General features: G+C 40.4%; 1 protein-coding gene across 1 annotated transcript in view; it reads left to right on the top strand.

The window, feature by feature from the left end:
• Positions 1-10,729: 10,729 nt before the first annotated feature.
• Positions 10,730-18,735, top strand: part of AGL (amylo-alpha-1,6-glucosidase and 4-alpha-glucanotransferase) — a gene marked incomplete at its 5' end in the record, with an annotated part of 37,189 nt that continues 29,183 nt past the window's right edge. Inside the window, 4 exons of the mRNA XM_082002932.1 lie at positions 10,730-10,811; positions 13,320-13,530; positions 14,429-14,595; positions 15,050-15,253. Of these exons, the coding sequence (XP_081859058.1) occupies positions 10,730-10,811; positions 13,320-13,530; positions 14,429-14,595; positions 15,050-15,253 (664 nt within the window). The remainder of the gene's footprint in view (positions 10,812-13,319; positions 13,531-14,428; positions 14,596-15,049; positions 15,254-18,735) is intronic.

Here is an 18,735-nt window from a genome sequence, read left to right as displayed (position 1 = left end):
CTCGCTCCGGGCAGCCCCACACGCTGCTCTGCTCTCCCGCAGAAAAGGGGAGGAGCAGCGGCGCCGGCGGGAGAGCGGCGGGCGGGAGCAGCGGGAGGGTCGACCCCTTCCGCTGCTCGAGCCTCCCTCCGCGCCTGCGGCCGCTTTCCTTGCCTGCGGGGGGCGGTGCTGGAGCGGGTCAGAGGGGCGGGGCCAGCCAGCAAGAGGCCGCTCCCAAGAGCGGGGCTGGCCCGCGGCCGGGGCCGCCCCGCCCCGCGGCCGCCCCGCCCCGCCCCGGGGGTGCGCGCGAAACGTCACGTTAGAAACGCTCCGTGTCCTGGCGCCGGTGGCTGCCCGGTGTGAATCCCCAGAAGAGCGGGGGTGCTGCGACACGTGTTCAGGGCAGGTAGTTTCTGTGCGGTCTCCAGACATTGGAGAGGTTGATGAACGTCCCGGTTTTGCAACTATGGGTCTTGCCACGTGGCTTTTCCCGAGAGACTGTCCTTGCCAAGGCCCGCAGAGCTCCTCTGCGGAGCTGTTCGTATGCCTGAAGGTGTTCACACACAGAGGCTTGCAAAATCAGGTGTTTCTTGCCAAGAAAGCAAATGAGTACCGGCTTGAACTGGCGTTTTGCTCGCAGAAACTGCAGTTACTTACACAGGCTTCTCCGAGTTCTGTTTTTCGTTGTTTTGTTCCAAGTCCTCAATCGCTCACAAATCAAAGCGGCACAAAAACGTAATTCTTCAGTAAAAATCCAACAGGAGGTTTGCCCTCCCACAGAATATGAATATTGTGTTTGTGTTAAAAAACACCTTGACTGGAGGGCTCTGGTAATTCAGTTGCTTGTTAGTAGGTCTGAGCAGTTCTAGTGATCTCAATACTATTAATTTAGTCATACTTTCTTAAAAAGTACTGCCTACTAAGATACAGCAGACTTGCAAATGCTCTGTTAGTGTTCTACTGTTTGCTCAGTTTCTATAAAAGCAAAATTAACCTTAGAGGTACTCTATAATAGCATCTTATAAGATGCATTTAACATGAAAAACAACAATGAACTACTCTGCCTAATCAGACAAATTATTTGACTGTTACACTTGTATTATCTCACTCATGGAAGTCACTGGGAAGCTGAGATCTAAGTGTACAGCAACTGAAGAAACATAATGCACAATCAGTAGCTTAAAATTAAATATGGATATTTCCCCCTAAGAAAAAAAAAAATCAGTTTACAACAGCCATTCCTAAAGTCCCCAAAGTATGAGTTTGATAAAATTGTAAGCCCAACCACATACATGCTTTATGAAGTGCTTGTGTGTTTCTAGTTAATTTATGCTGATTAAAAACAGTCTTCCTTGCAGATTCATTATTAGTATGGCAAATACTAACATAAATACATTTACAGTATGAAAACTCTGGTGGCCACAGTGACCAATATTCTTGACAATATTTAGGTTCATAATTTACACAGATTATAGTGTAATTAATATGTAAATATTTTCAAGATCTTATTTTAGGGTCTTGGCTCATTGACAGAATGTGGTGTATAGTTCTGAAACATTGTTATAAATATATGAATATATGCAAGGAATTTCCTCATTAAGACCCACAAGGAGGGATGAAAATGCAAGCTACAATCCTGTTGAAAACTGTAATCAGAGTTTAAGAAAACATCACTTATCTGTGAAAGGTAAAGTGGGTAAGGGAGGGAACACTGTTTTGCTTCTCATTTTATAGCTTCTCCTATTTCAGAAGGTGTTAGCTATTGCCAAAGAGTTAAAAAACAACAAAACCAGGAAAACACCAAGAGAATCAGGAAAAGACAATTACTCTCTTAACTACTGAGTACAAGTACCCACACTCCTTTTGCATAGGCAATCATCAATCTGTCTGGAAGGACTCTTTTCAAACATACTAGTATCCTTAAAAAAAAATAAAAATCAACAGTTCTACAGCCTTAATGAAGGTATTTCCATGAGAGAGTACTGCATGCTGATTTGTTAAGTGTCAATATCCAGTATGTATCAAGGAAACAAAATGCATTAGGATATATGAACAATAAAAAGTCCACAGATGCATCTTCTTTGTAACGTGTACTACAATTATGCTTCTGTTATGTGTTCATAATAATTCTGTATTTATTGCAAAGCAGAAGTTTCTAGCTTAACCAAATGATCAGTTAGAGACGTAGAGGGCTGGGAGTTTGTTTTAATCTTCCTGCAAGACTGAAGAGAGAAAAAGTCATGTAATCTACTATTGAATACATCAGAGGATGACAACATCAGAGTGGCAAATGAACAACATAACATCTAACATGAAAAGAAGCTGGTGGTTTTTTTTTTTTTTTTGCATACTTTGTTACAGGACCTCAAGGAAGTAAGTGAAAGCTTGTAATTTTGAAAGCAACAGTGATTTCATAAGGGCAACTTCATGCTGAATATATAAAGGAGAATTCTGTTGCTTAAGAATTGAGGAAACAATTAAGTAAAATATATATAATTTTGGAAATTAAATATTGTGCATTCCAAGGCATATACTGATAGCTATGCTATTTTTTAAGACCTAAGTAATATGAAAAACAATAAGCCATTGAAGCTAGGTCTGAAGAGTACCTGTGTTATTATGTGGCTCCTTGTAATCAACTTTCCTTTTAGGTATTAAGCTAACCTGGGTATTTTAGAAGGTCAGCCCTTGCTCAAGTTTCATATATGTGTGCACTAGGCAATGGTTTCTCTACGTTACTGGCAAGATTATCGTGGTAAAATATCACTTGTGTCAAATCAAGTGATGTGCAAAAAGGCTGGATCCCTGTCAGATTGTTTTGATGATGGATAACTTGGATCTAAGAAGTTTTTGTTACTACTGCTTTCTATTTTGATGTATTGACATGTGTTTGAAGAAGTGCATTTAGATTTGGCCAAACACATGCAGGATACTCGTCTTCCTATGAAGATAACAGTACTGACACCCATATTTATTCACCTCCCTCTTGTGTATCCTACACTGACAAGACTACAGCATTTTTCAAGAACTTCAGCATTATAGTCTTAGCTAAATATGTATTATGGAAATAATAATAATATCTTAGATAGGAAGTTTTTCCTAACAAAGCAATTTGCACATGATTTTTTCTCTGAGAGGGGAATGTTGAGTCATTCAACTATACCTACCATCTAAAAGGAAATAAATGATGATAAAAGTCACAGTGTAGGATGACAAATTTTTCTCTATAATTAATTAATACTTTCCCCTTGAGCTTTGGCACTGTTTCATACTTACCTGTTTCACCAACTGACTTACATTTATCTAGTTTGTAGGTTCATAGCATTCCACCAACCTCCAGGAATATCGTTTTTATGTATATTTCTCTTTGGTCTCCTCTACTGATCAGCCCTTTTTACTTTCACTATTTTTCAATTTTTTTATTTCACACATAAAAATTCACCCTTGGAAACGTATTTATATGAAAATACTTGTTTACCTAGAGGTAAAGGAAAAACGCATTTTACGGCTTTCAGTCAATTACACTAAATAGCCACCTGGTGGCATTAGCCACTAAGTAAAATAAGGTTTTCCATTCCTCACTACACAGAAGCCGACTTTCTTTTTCCATCTCTATTCTGACACATCAACAGCTGAAGTTCACGCACAATAGCTTTCTAGCAAAATGTGTACCGGCTTTGACTTGAAGATAATTAAAAAAAAAAAACCACCGAACTTCCTTGCTTGTCTGAAAGTAAAGAATTAAGTTTGGTTCCTGATATCAAGTCGAGCCAGGTCTGTATAGGTGCTATGATACAATGACAACCTGCCACTTTCCTGACAAAGTCATAGAATCACAGAACACATGGTGTTGGAAGGCACCTTTAAAGGCCATCTAGTCCAACCCCCTTGCAATGAGCAGGGACAGCTTCAACTAGACCAGGTGGCTCAGAGCCCCGTCCAACCTGACATGGAATGTTTCCAGGGATGGGGCATCTGCCACCTCTCTGGGCAACCTGGGCCAGTGTTTCATCACCCTCACTGGGAAAAATTTCTTCCTTATATCTAGTCTAAACCTACCCTCTTTTAGCTTAAAACCATTACCCCTTGTCCTATCACTACAGGCCCTGTTAAAATCTGGCCCCATCTTTCTTACAGGCCCCCTTTAAGTACTGGAAGGCTGCAATAAGGTCTCCCCAGAGCCTTCTCTTCCCCAGGCTGAACAACCCCAACTCTCAGCCTGTCCTCATAGGAGACATGTTCCATCCCTCTGATCATTTTTGTGGCCTCCTCTGGACTGGCTCCAACAGGTCCATGTCTTTCCTGTGCTCAGGAACTAATTTTCCCATTCTTTTTCATCTCATCTCAGAGGTCCTTTCACAGACAACCCGTTTCCAGTTTTTCACTTTTTTCTCAGCAGCTCACACTTTGACTCCTTTATGGCTTATAAACGCATTCTTTGTTCAGATCTGGTATGTCTGTGGGTTTTGTGGCTGCTCTGAGTTCAGGCACAAGCAACCGTTCTGTAGGGATGATGCATGATTCGCAATGCTGTCAGTTGTAGCAGCATGCTAGTTAGTACAAGCCCAGTACCCCTGTGGGAGAACCATGTGGTGATGTTTGAGCATGCTCAGTAGGAATGCTTGCAGGGAGTTTAGCTCTTATTTTAGGAAGTCTCACCTAAATAAATGCTTGCAGAAACTTTCGAAAGCTAATAAACTGGTCAGACTATAACAGAGCTGGTAAAAGGCATATCCAACATAGGACACGTTCTTCATGTGAGAAGAATAAGAGAGGACGTTGTTTCATACCAGCTTTCAAGTCCTATAAACAGCAATCCTCACTTGATGAGCACGGGGGAATATCAAGAGAGGTGTAAAGTGACCCAGTCCAGAGATGCTATGAAAGCTGCCTCCTGCAGAGCCAGGTTAGTACATAGTCTCTGTACAAGCTGGTACCTCCAAGGACATTCCAAACTTCAGGGAAACCTGCTGCACACCACCTGCGGTGACGCAACAAATATGCCACTGACATACTCAGAGGCAAAATATCAATACTGCACTACTGTATGAGACAGTGATTCCTCCGCCAACAAGAATCCAGCTGGAGTGGAGGGCCAGTGGTTTGGGCAGAGGTAGGATACTCTAAAAGGCTGGGCAGCAGCAGCTTGTCCCAACACACAGCAGTAATTGCTAGCTCCTGTGAGTTCACATAGGAGCTGCTGCCCAGTTATGAGCAAGCAACTTCTGATCAGCAATCCTAAGCTCAAATTCATGGCTAACCAAAAGATCTGATGATACCTTTAAGACAAACGTTAAGTAAGGACTTTGAATTTCTTTAGTGATAGCTCAACTGTAAATGTTGAACTAGGTGCACTGATTGCTATATAGCAAAAGAAGATTTGTCAGTCTGAATTTTAGCTTTGTAGCATTCTAGTACAAACCACTCTTGCATCATCTTCCCTGCTTTTCCTGCTAATTTTTAACATGGTGGTAGAATGCAAAAACTGGGTGAAAAGAAGTCTGGGACTGAAAGTGATTTGGCAATGGGAAATCAGGAATTTGTTCCAAGATATGAAGATGAGGAAGAAATGAAAATTATCTTTTAAAAACAAATGCTTGCTGTAGTCATACTTTGGTGAAATATTCTCCTCCTACAACATATTACAGCACAGTAGACTGTTTAAATTGCTAAGGCTTGAATTCTGTCTGTGCTGAAAGATTACAACACAGGCCACAGACCTCAGTATTAGCTTTCAGATATAACCTCAGGTTATGTGGGACTAGTACATAGTTATTTCTTTGCTTAAAAATCAGATGTCAATTTTATACAATAGACACAAGTCCAATCGCTTGTTTACCATTTGAGCTTAAAGAGCTGTCTAGATAAGATTCAAGAATTATTATTTTAATAGACCAGGAAAATATCCATGGTATTCTCACTGTAGTTTGGTACAGTAGGAAGAAGCATCATAAAGAAAATGGAGTGTGCAAGAAACACTCTTTAAATATTTATTTTTGAGGAGTAAATATAAAACTGAAAGAGTAGATCTGCTTCATAAAACATTACTACAGTTCCTCTAGGAACAGATACTTTGAAGTCTTAAATCTCAGCATATCTCACCAGTGTTAAATGGAACAATTTACAGGACAGTAAATGTGCTGGTGTGATTCGACAAGCTGGTGTAATTCAACAAGCTGGTGTAATATGTTCTTCTTGTAAAATAAAAATTGGCCCAGTACATGTGAATTTATTTTACTCTTAATTAAGTTAAGTGGTACAAGAATACCATTCAGACACTTGTTTAAAATTTTTTTGCCAAATCACCACATTTGCAGAAGATTATTAATAATCAAATTAACGTGATGCTGATTAGCTAAAGCAGTCAAATTTATCTTAGGCAATTATATGAAAAGCTACATTTAACTGTAATAATTTTTTTTTTCATCTGTAGAGATAAATGCATTGAATTTTACAGTTTCCTATTAAAATTTAATAGCAGTCTAACTTTATGCAGAAGTTAAAGCAGAGAGCATTGATTGTTTGAGGCCACACAGGAAAAGAATGACCAAGCTGGGATTAAAAACAAACCAAAAATGTTTCTGCAATCCAGAAATTCATGACGACACCAGGTTCATCCTTGAAAGGTCAAACCAACACTGCCAAGTAACTAGAGGAAAGGGCATTTACATGTTCAACAAGAACAAACTGCATAGGCTAGTGTCCTACTCTCTCCATCTCATTTGATTTCTTACTTATATAGACATTTTTATTCCAGCTTGCTATTTATTCACTGCCTATCAGGCTATTGAAATCTGTTTAGCTATTTAGAAGGGATTTTTAAAAAATAAGCTACAGATGTGTACTGCAATATTCTGACCAGTATTTTCTCTCAATACTAGATTCTAATGTCCAAGGCCATATGTAAATTCCTGCTGGGCACATAATGTGTCTAAGAACAGCACTTGTTTTCAGCCACTGCGTCGAAAAGGTCTAACTCGTAGAAAAGACTGCAGTCTAATCAAATTGCAGAGATAACAGTTTTAAAGAAAAGGACCTTTCTTTCAAAGTCAGGTTTGCGTTTCTGGATGAGATCTCCCCATTAGAAGACAACAGCTAGACAGAAGATTAAACACCCCTGAAGCTTCCTATTGTTTGAACAACAGCACAGTGATAATTCATGAATTTACAGGTCATGAGCATGGGTCACTGAGAAAAACTGTGCTATCACTTCAAATTTTATGAAGTCTCATATCTCCTGCATACAGGCCAAAGGAATCTCCTTTTTATTTTAGTTAGATATTCAGTTAAGTTCTGTCTGTGCTAGTTGGCTTTTTCTGTTGTTACTGGGAGCTATTCTGTTATTAAAAAAAAAAAAAGTACTGCCATATATGTACACTAAGTTCCCACACTTTACAGTCATAACCTATAAAATAGGCATAAGCAATATGACGTGAGTGTGATCTGACACCTAGTGAACAGGGTCCGCAAAGTGTATTGAGGCACTGAGGACACTGCTAGGATAAGTGTTCTGTAATACTGTGTTGCAAAACAGAAGGAGGAAAGGGAGGAACTACTAGGAAGGTGTGTGTAAAAGGACTGAAAAATTCTGGTATTAATATATTTGAAAAAGCTAGAAAATTATTTCCTGGTAATGACATTGATATGGTATCCACTCTTATTTTGAAGCAACTATTGACCTTTTCCTGCTGCGGTATACCGTATCACACACAGAGAAACTGCAAACTGCAGATAAAATGGCACTGTGAAATCCACCATTTAGATGGCAATTACTAGCAAATGCCACCTGTGATTGCTTGTTAGCTGTGTCCTATACAATATCGGCAATGCTAAAATGTAGCACTTGTGCATTGATGCTTTGCTGGTGTGGGTCCCACATACAGAAAGCCTGCTCAATTTACATCTGCTAAATTAACCCAGGCCCAAAGACCAAAGGGATGTGCCAGTGTAAGAGTGATGTTGATGGAGAAAGGATTAGAGCAGTCTCCTCTGCTTTCCTGATTAAACTTCATCAAGGGACCTGCTATATTCATTCAGTATCTTTGTAATAGTAATTTTTTTCCATATTGAATTGAAGGCCAATGAAACGATACCATTCTAATTATTAAGTGATTTAGTAATACTTAAGGAACTTTTTTGCTGTGTAGTGGATAAAGTCCTTTTTTTAGACTGTTGACATCTGTTTTAGCTATAGTCACAAATGTTGGTCAAAGTAACTGCTTCAGGATTGGGAATCAGGAGGCTGTATGCTAGTTTGGTTTCCTAATGATACCTCTCTTGAGAAAAAAATCCTTTTTCATAAACTTGGATACCTTTCAAAACCTGTCTAAATGCATATTATAGTGGAGATGTGGCAGTGCAAACATAGTAATTAGAGTAGGGTGAGTTTCTCTATTAAGTAAGGAAAACAAAAGAGCCACATTTTAAAAGATAGTAGCAGTGGCGAAATTGCCTCCAGTAATACCCTTTTGAGTTTTTCTTGCTTTTCACAAGGTATCCAGCATACACTATGGAGTAACTACCTATGCAAAGGACTTGGCTACATAGATGTTACTTGCTCATGTTAGGGGAACTGCACGAACACACAGGGTGGCTTCTACTAGGAATTTTTCCCCAGTCTGTCTAGGGACCCTAATATTATCAGGGCGCATAAAAGTTGATGTGTTCACTTACACCAACATGAAAATCTTTCTCAACAATACAAAAAAATGTGAACCGTAATGAGGAACAAACATATCTTAAAATGTTCAGAGAGAGGAGCAGGTGAAGGAGTAAAGAAAAAAGAATTAGTTACCAAAAGATAACAAACTCAGTTTGAAATGGGTGGAAGTGTTTCCACGGATATCAAGGCCTTTGGAGTGCCCCTAAGTGTATCATAATTGGATGATGATGATTTGAATTGCAGTAAGACACTGTTAGAAGGGTATGCATGGGAAGACTGGAAGTAAATGGTTAAGTCTAAATTGTTTTGCAGACTCCTCCCAATTCCACAAAATATACCACTTTTGGAAAGAAAAAAATAAGAAACATAGCGACTGTAAATTGAGAAGAACAAATTTTTTTTTAAATGCAGTTCTAGGCAATAAAAATAGACTGACCTTCCAAAGATGCAAGGCTGACCTTTCCAGTGGGGTGCAGTTAATGACTTCAGTGGTGAGGGGCCTGGAGCAACTGCCCCAGGTGTTCTGCAATATGAAGCAATGGTAAGGGTTGTCTGGTGACAGCAGTCCAGACGACAGATGACCCTTCAAAAGAAGGGTGGTGGGGTTGTGGGGTTGGTTTGCTGGGTTTTTTTTTTAAACTACCTTACCTCTTGGTCAAAGACAGCTCCCCGGAGTTTGTAGGCTTGTCCACATACTATAGATAGCACTTACACCCTAGCTGACATCATGGTTTTTCGGCAGCGCAGCCTATCAGACGGGAGCCGGCTGCCTGGCCGTTGCGCGCCCGCGCCGGCCCCTCAGGCGGCAGGGCGGGAACGCTGAGGAAGCGCCGCGCGGCGGCGGTTCCGCACGGCAGGGAGCAGCTGGGCACACAGGCGTCGGCCGGGCTATTTCAGGCAGCCTTTAAGGTCACGTTTTCCTCAGCGGAATGCCCGTTAAACCACGCAGAGCTTTAGTTTCAGGTGCCTGGGCGCCCTCTCGCGCCGGTACGCACGAGCCGTGTGTAAGGCGCTGGTGGGGGCTATGGCTGCAAAGGCAGGGGCAAAAGATCAGGTACCACCACGCTGCGCTCACCGAAAGCCCCGGGGTGCTCCGGGGCCCGAACCGGCGGAGAGCTCAGGCCGCCGGCAGCCGCAACAACGCCGGGAACGGCAGCGGCTTCTGAGGTAACCTCTCCCCGCAGGGCGCGCTTCCCGGGGCGGGGCGCAGAGGGGAGGGGCGGGGCAGACGCAGCCTGGCCCGGCCCGGCCCGGCCCGGCCGCCCCGCACCGCTGCCGGGGCGGGCCCTACGCTCTCGCGGGAGCTGAGCCGGCGCCGCCCGTCTCCGTGCGCGGCCGCGGCGGAACCAATAAAGTTTGTTTCAAAAAAAGCAAGAAAAGGGGAGGAAAAAAAGCGGTCCTGCCGAGTCCGTCGCGGCTGCTGGCGAGTGCGTGAGCGACCGTCCGCCCGGCCAGCCCGGGGCTGCCGCAGCAGGTTAGGGCGGACGGGCTGCTCCAGCCCCCGCCCCGGCTCCGCTCGGCCTCGGCAGCCGTCGTCCTCAGCGGGGAGCTGCGCCTCCGCCGCTCTGCGGGCCCGCTCGTGAGTATGGTGGGACGGCTGAGGCGGGCAGCGCTCCCCCCAGAGGCAGGGCGGTGATAAGGGGCCTGGCGGTGACTCCCGGCAGCGCCGGGGCGAGCGGAGAGAGTGACAGGTGTCAGGCTCCCCCCCCCCCCGGGGGCGGCTCGGGCCGGGGGCATCTCCGCTGGCGCTGGCCGCGGGCCGGGCCGTGCTGCGGAACGGGGAGCTGCTCTGGGGAGCTGCCGGTGGCGGTCCCCGGCCAGGGGAGGGCTGAGTGCCTCCTGACAGTTCCTCATACCCATCTCTCCCGTCTCCCTGCCCTGCCGCGCCTCGTCTCCTCACTCTCCTGGGGCTGGGGAACATGTAAGCGAGAGCGGCGGCGTGAGGCGTTCCCAAACGGCCGCCGTCCTCCCGGGGGTCGCCGTTGACCTGTGGGTTTTTGTCTGTCTTCCCTCACGGCAGGGCTCGCTTCTCCCTCCCCGAAGTGAGTCTCCCGGCGCGGGAGCAGCGCCGAGCAGGCGGCCGCAGCCATGCCGAGCGGTAAGGAGACGCGGCTGCTGCACCTCAGCGAGATGGAGAAGCTGGACAAGACGCTCTTCAGGCTGGAGCAAGGTAGGGGCTGCGGCCTCCACAACCTCCTCTCCTTATCCTGTTCTTCCTACTCAGCAGGGAGTCCTCGGGGCCCAGCGGGAGAGAAATGGCCAGGAGCTTGCCACCTGTTTCGAGCAGCAACGGAAAGGGAGCTCAGCCTGCCGTGGTGGTGTTTTGGTTGTTTGGGATTGTTTTAACTTTTTTTCCGTGTTTTAATATGAAACAATTGCTGACAATCTCGCTTCCACTGCAGAGCTCTATGGGCTCCAGTCATGGCTCAGTCTGACTCATAATAATTTTGAGAAATGAAGAGCAGATCAGCTAGGAGCCATCAGTCTTCATGGGAATGAACCGCGAAGCATTTTTTGGACAGGCCCTGCAGGACAGGATCTCTCCTTTTACAACCTGTGCTTCAGTGATCTAAAAAAAGTATTTATCTGCAATGTGTTATGCAGCACCCCATCTTTAATATTTTAACTTTGAAATACATCAGTCATACTAACATTTTGCAAAGCCTGAGGTAATATTTCAGCACATGGCATCTTTAGCTCCTCCTAAATCTTATCTTGCCTGTCAGATTTCTTATAGCTGTGCTATGTTAGTATTCTGGCTGTGTACTTCTAAGAACTTGACATTATTTCTCTCTGAAGGTGTTGTGAAGTCTATTTGAAAACAACCAACCAACCAAACCAAACAAAAAAAACCCCACCCCACTAATTGGTCTACTATTATGCTGGTCAGCAAATTCAGACTATAAAACTAAAGCCACTGTCTTTAGAAAACACTTTTAATGATGCAACAATTTTTATTACTCATGAAATGTTGTGTGTTTTATTACTTTGTTACTGTGATCCAAGAACCTTAGTATCAAAGTGGTTTAGTAGAGGAGCAAAATTTTTGTTCTGGAGAATAAGAATTCTCTTCAACTGTATTGATTTCAAAACTTTCTGACAGTCTAATCTAAGAAAATGTCAGTAGTGAAGAAGGGCAGAGTTGACCCTAACCTCCGTCTTTAATTCATCCTTCCAGTTCTGTAAATTTTGTTGGCAGGAGCCACACAGAAGTGCATGGCTATCAAACATTCAAAGTGCCTCTACTGGTAGCAGTCTCTGAGAGGGCATAACTAATTTTGAGCACAGCATTCCTGATGTCAGTATAACTGTTACAGGAAATAAGATATCAATGACATATACCCCTGTGCTCTAATTTTAGTTATGCCTGTAACAAAATGTCAAGACAGTACTGGGGAGAGTATACGTAACCTTCCAAAAGTGATTTTTTTCATGTAAGATTTTTTTTTTCCCAATCAAATGAGCTTCATTTTACTTGACAGACATTCAGATCCTAAAACCACTGCTTTACATGGTGGTTTTTGGTGCAGTAGTGATTATGTTAGTAAGAGAAACTACGACCTTGGTGAGACTTATATTTAAATGTATTCTGACACTGAATTCTGGTATTAGAGTCCCCATGATTCTACTTAATAAGCAAGTGGCTTTTTTCAACTTAAGATACTAGAACTTGACATTGTTCAGGTTTTTTTACACTTTATGATTCATTATCTGTGTATGAATTATCTGTGTATGAATAACTAACTTTCTTTACAAATACTCAAGTTTCTTTTAGTCCCAATCTTGTAGACTGCTAGGGTTAGTAGGTGGCTTACTACATGATTGAAATTTAATTTAGTAAGTTACTGTGCAAACTCTTATACTAGTTTCAGTTACTTGAAAGGACCCTGTAATTACCATGCACATGATAGTGGCCCTCATACCTGCAAGTGGAAACGTATTCTGAAACCTGTTGACTAAACTGCATTTTTCATATCCAACTGAACAGACCACAGTATCGTTTTAGGTCCTAGTATTTTTAACTTAATTTTGTTCTCATTATCATGGGTATCTTAAGCCTAAATACTGCTCTTTCTATGTGTGTGTGACCTGCAGCATATATGCAAAACTCCTTTTCGTTTGTTGAGCTCTCTGCAAGTTTAACGATTTGTTTGTACATTGTAGATTACACACAAGTATATATCATTTTACAGTTAAAAGCATAAGGAATTTAGTGTTCTTTAGTGAACCCTCAATGGAGAATGAAGGGATTTGAAATATTTTCTGTTTTAAAATGTGTTCCTAATTTTTTTCAGATGTTTTCATGCGTCAGCTTAATATATAGACTTGGTAAACCTAAATACTTAAATACTACATAATCCAAAATCTGCGTAGAATTATGTGTAGTCTGATGATTTGCTGTATTTTGGTTTTGAGACTTTTTATATAGTAAAGAAGAACAAATTGCAAAGGAGATGAATAGTGCCGTACAAGTAAAGGAAAAGGACTACATGTGAAGTGTGCAAAGAACAACGTTAAGAAAGTAGTGAGAGATGATGCTGCAGAAATACATTCTGCCAAAATTCTTGGCAGATATTTGGGTGCACTTCCTTCTTAACTTAATATTGAATTATGATTTGTAATTACAGAATAGAAATATCGGGTCCTCCTGATAATCATTTTATCTTTATTTCTTGAGGTTTTGAACTACAGTTCCGGTTGGGCCCAACTCTTCAAGGCAAACCTGTTACTGTGTACACAAATTATCCAGCTTCTGGAGAAGTGTTTGATCGCCACAAGTTCAGGACACTATTGTGGCATAATCCCACAGGAAAAGAAGATGATTCTGACAAATACTGCAAGCTGGATCTCCAAATTTCTGGGTCATACCAGTACTATTTCAGTCTTGGGTAAGTGAAATTCTATACTTAGAGGCCAATGCAGCCTCCTCCCTTGGTTTACGTTTTAACCTGGAAAAATCACTGTTAAGAATAACAACATTTTTTTCTATGCTTTTTTCAAATTGCTACCATGGGGCCTATCTGAATTTGCTAACGAAAGACAGTAGCTGTGGTGGTTGTTTAATGCTTTCTGATGCAGAGATATTCTGGAGAATATACAGAACAAAGTTCATCAATTTCTGGTGAATGTTGGAAAGGCAAGCCATTTTTACAAGTTTTCAGTCATCAGCGTTTTGAGTATTTGAATGATTAATTTGTACTTTTTTTTTCATCGACTTTGAAGGTTGTTTTCTGTCTTCCTAGCACAGAGGTTCTGGCATTCTTTACTTCCTCCTTTGTTTCAACAGGACAGTACAGAAGAGAATGCCAGTATCTGTAATGATTGTAGTTTGGTGTTCTGAGTTTCTGGAAGATGGGTGGTTAAATTCCATCAGGCTTAAGAGGGTGTTTAGTTCAGGTGTCTTCCTGAGTATGGTCCTCCAAATGGAGGTTTTTGCATAAAAGATGCGCAGTCATGCTTTCTTTGTTTCTGTCCATATCCTAAAGGAGGAACCAGTACTCTCTCTCAGAAAATAACAAAGGTATCTCACTTTTGCAAAGAGTTTAAAGCTCTGTATCTCAATTGTATTCTTGTAAGTCCAGTAGAGGAAATTATGCGTAAGAGATGAACACCTCTTTGGTGTTTCCTGTTTTCTTCAGGTGCCCTGCAGTTCTGTTCCCCACCTGTCCCTGACCGCTGTAACTGGGCTACTGTGTCTTTGAAATAGCTGTGCTTGTTGCATTCTCTTTCTGAAACTGGCTGGTGAAATGGGTGTTTACAATACCAATGAAAATTAATTTTTCCTAGAAATGAAAAAAGTGGTGGAGGTTACATAGTTGTGGATCCTATTTTGCATGTTGGAGCTGATAATCATGTGCTACCTTTGGATTGTGTTACACTCCAGACGTTCCTCGCCAAGTGTCTGGGACCGTTTCATGAGTGGGAAGATAGGCTTAAAGTTGCAAAAGAAACAGGTAATGCCAGTACACATATTAAAGAATATACACTTTTGTCTGATGATGAAAAAACAAAGTTACACTGAAGAGCTTTAGTGTAAACAGCTCACTTGTTCTTTAGTTTGTAGACAAAATATTTTCCACTAGATTCAATTTACTTAACAGATTGAGTCAGTGAAATCATTAAAATATTTGCAGAGGTGCAAAAATTCAGGGATTTCCTAATATGAGAAAGCACTTTTGTTTTATTGTTTTGATTTTAGATAGACTTGGAAGTTTGTAAAACTGATGGGATGATTTTTAAAGCTTGTGTTATGTAGAATTTCAAGGGGCTGATTCACATTAATTTACCCTGGTTATTCTGAACACTATCTTTAAGTACATGTTATAACTGTAACTTATTATGCTCCTTTCAATTAGCTTTCACTGGAATTTGTTCTTCTTATTAAATAAATGGTTTCTTATTACGTAGGTTACAACATGATTCATTTTACACCATTGCAGAAGCTCGGACTGTCTAGATCATGTTATTCACTGGCTGATCAGTTAGAAATAAATCCTGAATTTTCAAGCCATGATAAAAAGTGTACTTGGAGTGATATAGGAGCTCTTGTGGAGAAATTGAAAAATGAATGGAATATGCTTTGCATCACAGATGTAGTCTACAATCATACTGGTATGATTTTTGTGTGTCTTAATAAGTAGATTTGGTCCTATAATTATATTTCATTATTTCCCTTAACTTCCCCCTTGAACCCATCTTTTTAGTAGCTGTTTTAAGCAACTTAGTTGTCTGTGTCTTTGAATCTCTTAAATGCAGGACAACTCTTTACAATTACAACTGATATGTCTCCATAACAGGTGTAAAAAAAATTTAGTATTATTATGGAAAGAGTGACTAGAGCCCTTCTTGGAGAGGGTTAATGAACTCTGCATGTGTCTGTATGTTCATAATGTGCTTATTTTTATGATCTGTGGTGTGCAGCTCCCACATAAATGAATGGAATCTGCATTATTAACTATTTGGTGAACCGAAACTGAGTACATTTTTGTTAAACAGAGTATTATGCCTGTAGCTGCTTAAAAGTAACTGCTTTAATTTGGATTTAACATGCAGACAACAAACAAAATAGGGACAACAAGAGGCTAGGTTAAGCAATGGAGGAAATGTTACAACTCAGTCTGTGGAGAAAAGTTTGAGGGGAAAAAAAAAGATAGCTTTGTGTTTGAGGTGAGATTTTTTTAAGCCTAGACATGCCAATGCATTGAATGCTTTACTTCTCTCAGTTGCTTGAGGGACACTGGGTTTTATTCAGCATGATCTGATGAAATTTAAATTACAGTACTTCATTTGTAATTTTGCTGATTATTTGGGTAATGAGTTTACTTTGATTATGTTTATAATGCAGTTTTCATCTTATGCTGTAATCCTAAAGACACAATTATTAGCATTGTCATAACGGAGAGTACAACAAACAGTTATGTATGCTGATGTTACAGTCCTTTGAGGCTTAAAAAAACCCTACCCACAGATATCTCTGAATTTCAAGCTTTATTTGCTTTAGTTCTTTGGTGTTGACTGCTGCCAAACATTCCTATCCAAACATTCCTATCCAATTGGTCTGCAATGCAGTGTGGGCCCTGTTAGTTGAAAAGTTACTAAGAATAGTTATTGGCTATGTGTCTGAGGCAATTAGGCTATTAAACATTCTTCCAATTTCGGATAAAAAATTTCTTGCACTTCACCAACTAGAAGTCCAGTTTCTCTCACACGTTTGAGACCCTGTCATCTTTTTACTATGTATATTTGCATGCTACAAAGGAGAATGTTTTTATGGACGGAAATACCTAATTCTAAGCTAACTATTAGACTCCAAAATATATTTGACAAGAAAAAGTCACGTTATTTGGCTACATTTGTAGAAGGACTTTTTCAGGTTACATTCAAAGTCCAAAGTAATCCTCATTGGGATGGATGACTAAACATTTATACTATGGTGAAAGGATGTTTAGAAATGTCTTCTAACAGGATAGAAAGTCAAATGACCATGGTCCTGACTTACATGATTAAGCAAGGTATACTTGATGGCTTTGTTTCCTGCTTTCAAACTTTTAAACTCAATTTTTTTCCCCCTTCTTTGTTGTTCATAATCAAGACCTCTTGATTTACAGCTGACTCCCAACTTTGTTAAATGCCAAATTTAGCATAAGCAGGAAGATATGTTGATAAAGGTATGAGTAAGCAATAATGTTGTATATGCCTGTGGAGTTCTTTTGGGGGCTTTTGAAATAAGAAAATAGGCAAATGGTTTTTAGGGTTCTTTTTGTCTGGATCTTGCTTAGATGGAAATTTAACTGTACTTTTTTTCTTGGTATTTTAATTGAACAGTAGCTAAATGTAATTTCTAGTAGTTAAATTAGTTCATTCCTGCACATTAGGGTGCAATTTAATTTAATTTAGAATTAAATAACTCTAAAACGTGTTTCACATGCCCATTTGAAAATAAAAGACACAAAATGTATAGTCAGTTATTTTGAGCAGGTTATGGATAGTTGCACATCATTGTTAATTCTGCAGCATGTCTGCATTAAAAGCTTAAGTTGTCTCACAGTAAATCCTCTAATGCTGGTAATTCTAACAGCTCATGACCCCTCAGCTTACAGCAGTTGTATCTGTTTGTAGTTTCTGCTTTCTAGCTGAGACCACTGTATAAAAATGGCAATGCTTCCCCTCTGTTCCTGTTGTAAAGACAGGCAGCTCACTCTCAATACTAAGTGGTTAAGCTTAGGTGTTTGGTTTTTACACAGGAATGGAGAACAAGCTGCTTGTGCAGTAAAGAACAGCGGGAGATTTTGACGTTAGTGTCTCTGTTAGGCTCTAATGAACGCCAGTATCTATGGCCTGACTTTAAAAGTAGAGTAGATGCATGTGCTAATGTTAATTATAGATCCACCTTTGGCATGTTAGCAGGAGTATCATAGATAAACTTGCAAACCTGGTTTGGTAACTGGGTAGGTAGGCCTTTTTTGGACTGCCTTTTCCTTCAGGGTATTCAAACACCTTCAAATAAGAAATGTTGTGTTTGCTGGCATTTACTTTTCACCAGGAGATAAAAAAAGGAGAGTTGGTTTTTTGTTGTTGGTTTTTTTTTTCCCCTGAGCTTTCAGTGGCTGTAATAAATCATAAAAAGTAATAAAAACAAACTGAAATAAATTATATCTTCTTTATCTTTCAGAAGAGGCTACTATTGAATAATTGCAATTTAACACTTGAGTAAATCCTGCTTCCGAGCACTTGACTAATCACATTGAACACCACTTTTTGTCAGCTTTATGGGGGGGGGGGCGGGGGGAAGTGTCTTGGGCAGTGAACATCCCTACTGATATTAATATTAATATGTTATTAATATTAATAAAATATTAGGTTTGTGTTTAATTTATGTAACAATGAGTTACATAAATGAAAAATGTGAAATTATTTTCTTAAAATGTAATGAATTTTAGAAATTGTTTTCTGTAATTCCTTATCTTAATATTTCTATATTTTTACCCTTATGTCTATTTTCTCCCTAGCTGTAACAAATGTAATTGCAAGTGATGTTTTGGGCAATTTTTTTTCTGTAGAATTAGATTTCTTTTGGTGTTACGTTGTGAATCATTGGAGCTTACCTTCTGTTCAGAAAACATTGTTTTATACCATAATTAGTGGATGGCCTGCTGACCTTTTTTTTTTTTTCCCCCATGCTAACATGTTAGATTGAAATGATAAATTGTGTTTTTAGAATTAACTGTACTTACTCGTGCAAGTCCTTTGTAGTAAATCATGATTCTTGCTAGATGAATCGAGTAAGCTAGTTTTGCTTTTGGAGACAAAATTTTTTTTCAGAAGTAGTATCTGTATTAAAAAAAAGGGAGGGGGGGTGGATCTGGTTGGCCTAGAACAGCCTTTAAACAGCCTGAGCATTATTGCTTTATGTAACTTTAATTTTAAAGTACGGTGTTTTTAATTGTAGCTGGCATTTAAACCATTAAGATCTTAATTTCCACAAATGGTTTGACCTTATAAACATGGAATTTTGCCATGTTCATAATGGTCTTGATATATAATGTAAGAGGGTGTTCAGAAGAGCTGTTCATGCTATACACTGAGAGAGTACA

This window comes from Phaethon aethereus (assembly GCF_964289735.1).
Source record: "Phaethon aethereus genome assembly, chromosome: 8".
Lineage (NCBI taxonomy): Eukaryota > Metazoa > Chordata > Aves > Phaethontiformes > Phaethontidae > Phaethon > Phaethon aethereus.
Note: the sequence above shows the minus strand (reverse complement) of the source record. Positions and strands in the feature narration are given on the sequence as shown.